This window comes from Lissotriton helveticus, chromosome 9 (assembly GCF_964261635.1).
Source record: "Lissotriton helveticus chromosome 9, aLisHel1.1, whole genome shotgun sequence".
NCBI lineage: Eukaryota > Metazoa > Chordata > Amphibia > Caudata > Salamandridae > Lissotriton > Lissotriton helveticus.
In genome coordinates this window covers 22,697,446-22,708,686 of record NC_136070.1, presented here as the reverse complement: position 1 = coordinate 22,708,686, position 11,241 = coordinate 22,697,446, and the positions used below count along the sequence as shown (strand labels likewise).

Below are 11,241 nucleotides of genomic sequence, written 5' to 3'. Positions count from 1 at the left end.
AAGTTCTCTAGACCCAGTCCGTGACTACTTTGCATGCTCAGCAGAGTCCAGCTTCACTGACTAGTCTCTGATTTCCTACGGGCGCATTGTGGCACACTAGTCATGACTTGGAGTTGTGAATTCAGCCTGGGCACCAAAGTCTCGCCTCATGGGTGGTAGTGACCGACGTCCATTTGCATCCATCTCAGCACAGCTTAAAGCCTGCAATTTTCAGTAGGGGCATCTTTCTGTAGTACAATGTCTTGAGAATTTTGAAACTGTTGGAAGGCTGCCAAATCTGGAGCAGAGCTCTAGATCTAGGTCAGATTAATTGAACTGATGTCAGCGTGCACAGGTGGTACGTAAATACAGTTAAACTTAATCATTTTCAAGGCAGTCCAGAGCCAGCACGAAGCTGTGAGAAGCCACATACCTTCACATGGGTGCACTGTTGAAAAATGATCCAAATCCAGTCTGGTGCCTGGGGGATATTCAAAAGGCGCGGGATCAGTGTTTCGATCATCCTTGGTGAAAGGCTGTAGCACACAAAGACCTTCAGCATTACGCCCAGCCATAGAGGACACAAAATGACCCAATCACAAATGAGGGATTGTGCCAACTTATTACAAATCAAGGACTTCACAGTTTATTGTACAATATCTGAGGTTCCTCTACAAGTTAAGGCAAACATACTAATGCATTTGCGGATTGTGAAATTATATTTAAAAAGGGATTAGAAGAAAAGTTTCCTTCAAAATGTCTAAGAAATAGTCAATATTAAAAAGAAGTATTATACATATGTAGGTATATATGTAATAGAGTTATGGTGTATGATATAATGAAGCGAAGACGAAGTATATTGCTCTCCATGGCAACAATATTAGACTGCTGATGGCAATACTCAAAGAGACAAATCAATGCCTAGGGAGGTGCCGTACAAAAGACAGAAAAGCTTGGCAGCCCTAAGTAAAACAAGGAGACTGAAGAAGATCACACAGAAAACAAACTGATGTAATGACACATTTGGTTGTGGGACACCAAGGAACATACTTCGAGTATGTGTACATAGTGGGAGGTGGAAGCTTGGTACTGCCCCCAGCAGGAGGACATCATTGCAGTCGGTCCTCTCCGTTACTTCCTGTTGCAGCACACCGCTCCATCGTGTGCACTGGACTCTTTTCCCGGTGCGCTTGAACTGCCCATGAAAAGTCTTTACAAAAACTCCCGGCTGAGGGTCTTGTCATGGTGATGAAAGGGCACAGAACGCGCTTATGTGTCTCCATTCAGCACAGCCAGGCAGTTTTGAAGCAGCTGCAAATTTCCCTGCACAGGAAACAGAGAATTAAGTATTAAAAGACAGCAAAGTCTTCACAAGGTTGAGCTTTAAGTCACTTTAAAACCATGAGGTGACATTACATCCCCCTCAAACCTGACTTTAAACACTTACTTAAGAATGTCACAGCATGAATGATTACTCACTAAAACCTGCTCAGCCTAGCAGTGCTTTAGTAATATTTCCACATTCTAAAATCCCACAAGGAAATTCAGCTACGCTGTGGAACGTGCTACACAATGTACTCTCTGTGAGATGGGCATTTATACAGACCATGGAGAGACCTCCACCCACACGTTTCAGGCCCTCACAGCCTAGCTGAGCAGATTTCTCAATGCATCAGTGTTCAACCTGGGGAATGGAGCAGGGAGCTGCACGATGAGCCCAGGAACAATCTCAGAGGGGCGCAATATCCACAAAGAAGCACACTGCAACCCACCAGAAAAGTCTTGGTGCAGGACGTCTGTGAACCAAATCTGCAAATCAAAGTCCAGTGACTTTTGTGAATTTCCACACTCTTTACAAGCTCTGCACCTTAACCCCTTAACTGTTGGGCCTTTTCCCCCACAGTGCAGAGCCCTTTTTGGTCTATTAGGTATAGATCGTAATAACTTTCCGCATAAGGTATCCATGCCAAATGTGTGTTCTTTTTTTCCAACATCCTGGGGATTCTAAAAGTACCCAGAGTTTGTAGATTCCCCTACAGGGGTTGGGAAGAATAAACAAAATATAGCTACATTTGAGTTATTTGGGGAAAAAGAGCAAAAAAGTGCTCTGGGTAAAAGTGTCTGTTTTTTCTCTCCTAGAAATGGCATCAACGAACGGCTAGCTGCGCTTAAGTCGCCATCTTCCCAGCTTTCAGTAACATGCAGAGCTGAATAAAAAAACTACTTTTTTAAACAACAGTTTTTGCATTTTTCAAAAAGCTAGTCTATTTTTCCATTTTTTGTGCCCTCAAGTTATTTCCAATTAGTGGTGGAAACCAGTGTGAAACCCATGGGTGATCCAGAAAAGCTACAAATATCTGAAAAGTAGACAACAGTCTGAATACAGCAAGGGGTCATATGCATAGATCCTTCAAGGTTTTCTCAAGGAAACTAAAAGAAATATCGAAAATTATAAGGGAAAAAAATGGCAATTTCTGAACATTTAATCTGTAACGTTTTATCGTTCAAACTTCTCACACACGTATACGAAGCCCTACCTAACACAGGATCAGAATACCTGAACGGTCACATACGCGATCACCAACCCACCAGACACCCAGGCTCTCCCTCACTCGCACACATTCCCCGCATCCGCAAAAGCAATACTGGAGACCGTCCATTCTCTTGCAACGCACTCAAGACAAGGAACGACCTCCCTTAACACATCGGAGCCTCCTCCTCACTTCTTGAGACCCCCCTTAACACATCGGAGGCTCCTCCTCACTTCTTGAGACCCCCCTTAACACATCGGAGGCTCCTCCTCACTTCTTGAGACCCCTCTTAACACATCGGAGGCTCCTCCTCACTTCTTGAGTTCTGCAAGAAGCTGAAGACCTGGCTCTTTGTATAAGCACCTTGAGAACCACACACCAACACACCTGCCAAAGCGCCCGGATACCCTCTCGGGTGATTAGTGACCTATACAAATCAATACAACATGATGTAACATACCGTCACAATGGCTGATTTACAAAAGCAATATACCATTACGTCCGCTAGACCCTTCTGGTTGCAGGAAGATACAAGGGTGTGTAGGTTCTCCAAGCACCCACGGTACCCAGAGACAACACCTGAGGTGGACCGTACAATGTTTTTTCATCGTATGCCGAGTTTAGACCACTTCATATTGTGAAACATGTAGAGTGAAAAATGGGACTTAAGGAAACCTATATATTTCTGAAATGGGCTCAAGATATGGAGTTCAGGAGCAGTGGCTATGTGTATATCTCTGAATTTGTGGGCACCTGTACTAGCATACTATTTAGAAGACATTTTTCAACCCCAACCCCTAAACTTTTTTTTTAAAATAGACTCTGGTGTCTAGTGAGTTTTCCGACACCTGCCCCAGTGGGGGAGGAGGATGTAAGGGGGATGTTTAGATTAGGGGTAATTACCTCATCTGCCCCCTGAGGAAAAGACGGTCTCTCCTGTTAGAGTGGGGGCATGGCCCTGCCCATGGTAAAGAAGGCCCCAAACCTATGGAAAAAATAAACACAAAAAACAAACACTCCTTTGGGGTCTAGTGGCCTTTCTGCCTTCGAGGGGACGCACCCTAGTGTGCAGCACCCACTCCTACGTTTTTTTCAAACCATTACCCTCTAAAAGCAGTGGCTAACCAGTGGACTTTGCAGTTTGAAAACATGCACACAACACGGACATTAGCTTGTTGTCGTGTTAAAACATCCACACAATAGAGCTTTGCAAATGTGTGTGGTGTAGACGATGTAGCTTCTTTACAAATGTCAGCTATGGGAATGTTGCCTAAGAAAGCCATAGATGCCTTTATTTTATAAAAGGAGTGCGCTCCAGGAGGTGTAGACAAAGTTCTTTCGGCTTTGAGATGGCATGTCTGGATGCATTTAATGATCTATCTAGGAATGCCCGATTTTGAAATGGGTTTCCCTTTATGAGAGGAAGCAAACGCAACAAAGAGTAGTTTGGTGAAAATCTTTTGTCCTGTCGATATAGTACATTAATGCTCTTTTGACATCTAGTGTATAAAGAGCTCTTTCTCCCACAGAATCTGGATGATGAAAGAAAAACAGGTAGTTCAACCAATTGGTCAACCAATTGGTCAATGTGGAAAGGGGACGCCACCTTTGGAAGGGATTTTGGATTGGTACAAAGCTCAAGCTACCTTTAATCATCCATTTATTGATACACAGGAGATTTTCAGCCTTAGAAAGGGAGCTATTGCTATCATCGTCTAGTTGCATGTCCAAGGGGCCGAGCGCCATCAAACAGGACACTACAGCCTGCAATCTACATGTGGTAAGAGTGGTGTGGCCGAACGATCACAGTCTTGCACGAAGCCCAGATTTCAACAGTGCCAAAGAAACAATTTCAGTTGAAGGGATGGTTACATTCTTTGTCTGGACTCGAGCCTCGCGTTAAAGAGAAGAGCGCTGCAAAGTCTCATGAACTTTTCCTTTAGTGGTGGCACACACATGACGACTTTAAGAACTCAATGTACGCTGCCTTCTATACAGCTTCCTCATGCACCAGAACAGGCAGATATCGATCCTTTAACCATTCCCCAGTAAAGAAGAAATCTACAGATTAAGACAGCATGGTCTGCCTGTAGGGGAAACCCACCTACCCCGGAGCACCAGCCATCTGTGGGACACCGAGGGGCCCATACTCCACTCAAACTGGAGACTAGAGGATTGCAACCATTCACCAATGGGGGAGTCTAAAGCCTCCCTGACACGGCACAGCTCATTCTTGCTAAAAGGGGTTTCCTTCACTTTTGTCAGAGGCCACACCAAAGCCAAAGCAGTGATCTTTCAGGAGACATACGATTCCTCAATAATCTTAGGAGTGCCAGTGAACGAGAACGTAGCATCCTGCCAAAGTGCCTTAGGTTATGATCAACCTGCCTTGGTCACACACAGGGAGGTGCAATGGACGTCGTAAAGGTAATGGAGCACCCTGGAAATCTGCCAGCTGATCAAGTCCCCTTAACCTCATTAGCGAGCTCTGAATGAGGTCTTGCAGGATCCTCCAATAAGAATAAGACTGTTCATTAGCAACTCAGAGATGCCTGACCTGGAGCGAAGGGGCAAGACACCGTGCAAGGGTGAGAGTACACCCAGCCTTTAAAGCACCTTAAAGTCACCAGTTTTGGGGCACTCACCAACTCATCCACCCATGAGTGAGTAAATGGAACTATTCTCCAGATGCAGGGACCTGTGTGATGTCTACTTAACTTGCTTGTTTGAAAAAGTACAAGACCTTTGTGCAAAGCATCCATAAGAGTACATGTGGCACCCGGCACCGAACCACAAGCAACTGTACAGCTGTTCACATTACTCTTCCAACACTACACAGTGATCGTTTATCCCAGCATGAGAGCACTCCTTTTTGAGCACAGCGCACTCTCTCTGGTGTCCGTACTGTCCAACACTGAGCCAGTGAAGGCTACCTAAGCACTGGGATAAAGGAAGGAACATTGCCCTTAGCTCTTTCTATAGACACTGGGCAACAGCCACCCCGCTCTTCCCACAAGATACAGCAAAATGACCACGTAAACTCACACAGCACACGTACTCAAGGCGATTCCAGGCACAGACTACTCATGGTCCTATGGGTCACTGTCTCTCGGCACAACAAACAACCTTAACTGATGAAATAACGGTCACCCCTCATCACCTTCGCATGTTTCAGCTCCAGTTCTGCAAGCTCCACCAAGTTTTTCCGGAATGCAGCAACTCTTCTGGTTTTAAAGTCTATAAGTTCTGTAACACAAAGAAATTAATGCATGAGATTTCGTGAAATATATCGAGGTCAAGATGTACGTAGTCCTATGTGACGCACACACACACACACACACACACACACACACACGACAAAAATTCCAAAGGTTTTGGAGGGTCCATTAGGTTTGTCAATGAATGCTGAAGGGCTGGCCAGGTGTTTCTCTCGGAGGACACTGCCGAGGGTAATTCGTGTTCATTAACCAATCTTAACGGAGAATGTTACGAGGCAACTGGTGCCTTCCAGGCGATCCTGGCTGCATCAAAGCGGAAGTTCCCTTACTGTTAGGGTTATACGTAGGTCAGCACTGCTTTTACATTCCTTTTTAAAATGGGAGTTGGGAAACAGATTAACAGTAAAGTTGGTTTTTTTTCTGACAAGTATTTGAAAAAAGGATTGATGCTAGGCTGCCCAATTTAATAATTCAAAAGAGGTGGTTCTCTGTTAAAAAGTGATCCAGGATCCCGTGCTCAGCTGGAAAGGTTTACTGCTCATGAAGTCAGGATCAGGAATATTGTAAGGATTTATCTGTGGTCAGGAAGCCTTTACCCATCCATAATTCCATAGCAGGCCGCTCCCAGGACCTTGTGATGCAGCTGCTTATTCATGATGTGTCCGTACTCAAATAGTGTTGGTGCAGGAGCGACACAGGACTGGGTCAGCCTAATGTTCTTGAGAGGGCACAGGGCCCAGCAAATGCAACAAGGGTTTTCTTGGGGGACTCCTTTGAAGACCTGAATGGTCATAAAAGGACCCCAGTTTCAATCTTTGAGATCAGTTAGACTGTGAGGTAACATGGGCTCTGCTGGAAGGAGGGAGGCTGCATGCGCCACACCGGGTTGAGGGAGGCAGCATGGGTCACACCGGGTTGGGTAGAGGGAGGCAGCATGGGTCACACCGGGTTGAGGGAGGCAGCATGGGTCACACCGGGTTGAGGGAGGCAGCATGGGTAACACCGGGTTGAGGGAGGCAGCATGGGTAACACCGGGTAGAGGGAGGCTGCATGCGCCACACCGGGTAGAGAGAGGCTGCATGCGCCACACCGGGTAGAGGGAGGTAGCATGGGTCACACCCGGTAGAGGGAGGCAGTATTTATGGGTCACACAGGGTAGAGGGAGGCAGCATGGGTCACGCCGGGTAGAGGGAGGCAGCATGGGTCACGCCGGGGAGAGGGAGGCAGCATGGGTCACGCCGGGGAGAGGGAGGCAGCATGGGTCACGCCGGGGAGAGGGAGGCAGCATGGGTCACGCCGGGGAGAGGGAGGCAGCACGGGTCACGCCGGGGAGAGGGAGGCAGCACGGGTCACGCCGGGGAGAGGGAGGCAGCACGGGTCACGCCGGGGAGAGGGAGGCAGCACGGGTCACGCCGGGGAGAGGGAGGCAGCACGGGTCACGCCGGGGAGAGGGAGGCAGCACGGGTCACGCCGGGGAGAGGGAGGCAGCACGGGTCACGCCGGGGAGAGGGAGGCAGCACGGGTCACGCCGGGGAGAGGGAGGCAGCACGGGTCACGCCGGGGAGAGGGAGGCAGCACGGGTCACGCCGGGGAGAGGGAGGCAGCACGGGTCACGCCGGGTAGAGGGAGGCAGCACGGGTCACGCCGGGTAGAGGGAGACAGTATGTATGGGTCACACCGGGTACAGAGAGGCAGTATTTATGGGTCACACCGGGTAGAGGGAGGCAGCATGGGTCACACCGGGTAGAGGGAGGCAGCATGGGTCACACCGGGTGGAGGGAGGCAGCATGGGTCACACCGGGGGGAGGGAGGCAGCATGGGTCACGCCAGGTGGAGGGAGGCAGCATGGGTCACACCAGGTGGAGGGAGGCAGCATGGGTCACACCAGGTGGAGGGAGGCAGCATGGGTCACACCAGGTGGAGGGAGGCAGCATGGGTCAAGGTGGAGTGAGGCAGCATGGGCCACACCAGGTGGAGTGAGGCAGCATGGGTCACACCAGGTGGCGGGAGGCAGCATGGGTCACACCAGGTGGCGTGAGGCAGCATGGGTCACACCAGGTGGCGGGAGGCAGCATGGGTCACACCAGGTGGCGTGAGGCAGCATGGGTCACACCACCTGGAGGGAGGTAGCATGGGTCACACTACTTGGAGGGAGGTAGCATGGGTCACACTACTTGGAGGGAGGTAGCATGGGCCAGGCCAGGTGGAGAAAGGCAGCACAGATAAGACCAGGCAAACAGCAAAGGGTGGGCTTGACCTGGATAGTCCAGGAAGAGGAACACAGCGTGGTCCAGACCAGCAGGAAATAGCGTGAGGAAGGAGGTTGCAAGGACCAGATTGGGAGGAAGAGAGAGAGGGTTTCTGACCGAGAGGTGGAAGGAAGCAAGGGTTGGACCAGGCAGAGTACAGCAGCAGGGGTTAGACCTGGAGGAGAAGTAGATCGGGCCTTGTTAGGAGGAGGAAGGGAGCCAGAGTCAGACTGTTGGACTTTGGCCCATTTCCCCCCAACATTTTTCGCCTTTCACCCCCCTATTTTAGGATGTCTCCCCCATGGTAAAGGTTACTGTATAGGCCATGTGTGGTGTGAGACGCCATGTTAATGTGATGCAATGGTGTGCACTTATTTTCCCCCCATTGTGTAAAATGTACCCTGATGGAATGCTGCATTTAAAATGGATGCCATGGCTGTGCGTTGTGCCACCTGACTGCAGTAGGTTAGCGGTCTAGATGTTAGGTACCCAGCCACCCATGCTTTTGGAGGGATAGTCTGGCACCCAGGGTGCTCTACTCTTCCCCCCGAGCCAGTTAGAACTAGTTCGCCTGATAATTCTAGAAGGCTCTGGCACTGCCTGGAAGGTGGGGTAAGGGGGATATAAATAAGGGGGATGTGCCACCATGTGCAGAGACAGAGCTGGGACAGGAACGTGAGGGGACCTGCTGCCAGGGGATACTGCCACTTGGGCCGGTGTGCTGGACCCTGCACCCATCCATCACCCCTCTACTGTCTCCAGGGCTAGCGGAAGCCCCACTTCAGGAGTTCAGGCTGCTGTTCAGGAGGAGGGCCACGCTGCAGTGGAGGATGGTGTCAGCCTACCGCCCTGTTTTGATGAAGCTCCCACTGACTGTTGACCTGGCCCAGAAGTGCCTACTGCTCTGTCCCTTGGCCCCTGGAGAAGAAAGGAGGGCCAGCCTAGGTCCCTGAAGCTGCTGGGACCTTGCGCCACACAAGGGACATATCTGAGAGCGTCTGGAGGGGAAGGAGCGCCTTGGACTGGACCCCCCCCAGGAGGTGAGGAGCGTTACCCTGGGGCTTGCTATTGGGCCGGATGTGTACCTTTATCAAAAAACAAACCGGGAGAATAGGGTCAAAGGGAAAGGATTTTTAGAGACCTACTACTGGTTCACTTCCCCAGTAACAACACGTAAATAACAAGCAAGAACCTAGGAGGTCTATGAGCCAGGCAACTAGCCGGCTAAACTGTCAAATCTGTCTTTATGACAAGTGGTGCTACAGTCACCATATAACAATATATAAAGAGAAGGAGAAACAAATGTGTAAGTCACCAAAGAGTGATAATGTCGAAGACTTAATCAAGAACTGGTCAGACTAGATCCAGTACACATATTGTTCGTGAATAACCATCAGAAAACCAAGTGATCAGTCCTATCATTTGGTCGTTCACACTGTGACCGGGCGGGTCCTTAGATCATCTTGACGTCATTTTGTAGTTCCGCGGAGTGATACCGGCACCCGGTTCTTGTTAGTTAATGCCGGTGAGTTAATGCAGATGGCCTCGCGAGGCATGGATCATCTTGCTAGGATTTCAGGAATCGGGTCCTCGTCCGAGTTGGCCGGAAGTGGGCGGGGCTCTCCGTGTGTGGAGAAGAGCCCCGGGAAGGAGCGGAAACATCCCTGAAGCCTCAGGTCCCCCCGGGGGGGGGGGGGAAGGGGGGGACTGCTGGTGTATTGGGGGGGGGGGTTATCAGGGCACAGGGTCGGTGCCCATCCCCCAGTGGCATTGCTGCATTCACAGGTACCCCGTCTGGCAGCGGGCACCTGCGACGTTGGGCCAGGTGAAGTCCCAGAGAAGGGGCTCCCCACGGGCCAGGACTGACTCTACCCAACTGCCCCGCTGGACAGAGGGTAGTCGCCATCGTTGGGGGCACAATTAAATAGAGGGCCCCGCGATGCCTGAGACCTGTTATGTCGGAAAGTGCTGATCATGCCCTCAGTCTGGTGAAGATCCCGCAGGTCCACCTGGTAGGCCCCGTCACTGTGATTAGGCCCCGGGTCAGGTTACTGTTTGTACGCCTAGTGCAGGGGGTGGATGCCTATGCCCCCTACTTGTTTTGCACATAATGTAGTGGCCTGATAGGTGCCCACCTAATGTGTCCCTGCCTGATGTTATGATGTGCGCCTAGTGACGTTCTGGTCTGTTGCTAATGTTGTTGATGCCATGGTCATGCGCACAGTATTACCGGCCTAATGAGTTCATGCATGATGTGCTCTCACACCTAATGTTTTAGCCGGTGACATGCCATGCCCTATGCATTGATGCTTCCCTGAAGGTGCCCATGGAAGAGTTAAAGCCCAACATTTTATGCCAAATTGATAATGCTTGATGTTTTAGGTTTACCTAATATTCTATGCCATTTCTCTTTGTTTATATGCACTACGTTTCCTGCCCCTGGATTTAGGCCTATGCCTGATGTTTCATGTCAATTGCTAACGGTTGCTTTTATTTCAACCCTGGACACTAATGGACTTACTTACCTTTTATTCTTTTCCTGATTACCCCTGTAAATAATCCCCCGGGTGTACATTGCCCTGGCGCCCGTTGGCGCCCCACTGTGATTACCGTGTCTTACTTTTGTAGGTTGGAGACAATACATGAGTTATTCTTTTACATCCAAACCGGTGTTGTGTCTCTTTTTGTGCTGTGCCTGGTGTGTCGTCTGTGGGTACTGCGTGGATGCTTCACACATGTCCTCAGGAGTTTGGCCTGCCCGCTCTGCTCCATGCTACCCCCGTAGAATTGGCTACCCCATTTCTAACACAGACCAAAAGGGGAGAGTAAACATGGACTAGATGGAAAAGGAAGTAGCAAGGGCCAGAACCGAAAGAAGCAACAGCCAGAACAGGAAGTAGCATGGACCAGGCCATGAAGAATGTAAATGTAAATGTAGTATACTTGTAAAGCGCACAGCTGCCCCAGCAACGGGGCGTCCCGGCGCTGTATAACTCTGGGGAACCCGTCCTGGCTTTCCCTGTGGGATGGTCCCTTGCTGGGAGTCCCCAAGGTGGAGCCAGGCATCCCCGGAATTGGTGGGGCCGTTGTGGAGATTAGGCAAGCTAATGCCCAGAGTTGCCGAGTGGAACCCCTGATTAGAGTAAGCACCGAAGCGAGAATTATCGAGTCCGCTGACCAAGGTCCACGACCCTGCCGCGTCGGGAATTGAACCCTGGTCCCAGGCTGACTTCTGCTCTCAGGCCTGCCGCCTCTAACCAGTGA

The 11,241-nt window shown here is 50.1% G+C and overlaps 1 protein-coding gene across 1 annotated transcript in view; it reads right to left on the bottom strand.

The window, feature by feature from the left end:
* Positions 1–605: 605 nt before the first annotated feature.
* The window catches only part of SNX6 (sorting nexin 6), an 86,310-nt gene continuing 75,674 nt past the window's right edge, over positions 606–11,241 (bottom strand). Inside the window, exons 13-14 of the mRNA XM_078659383.1 lie at positions 5,671–5,756; positions 606–1,302 (exon numbers count right to left, since the gene is read on the bottom strand). Coding sequence (XP_078515509.1) covers positions 1,249–1,302; positions 5,671–5,756 — 140 coding nt within the window. The 3' untranslated portion in view covers positions 606–1,248. The remainder of the gene's footprint in view (positions 1,303–5,670; positions 5,757–11,241) is intronic.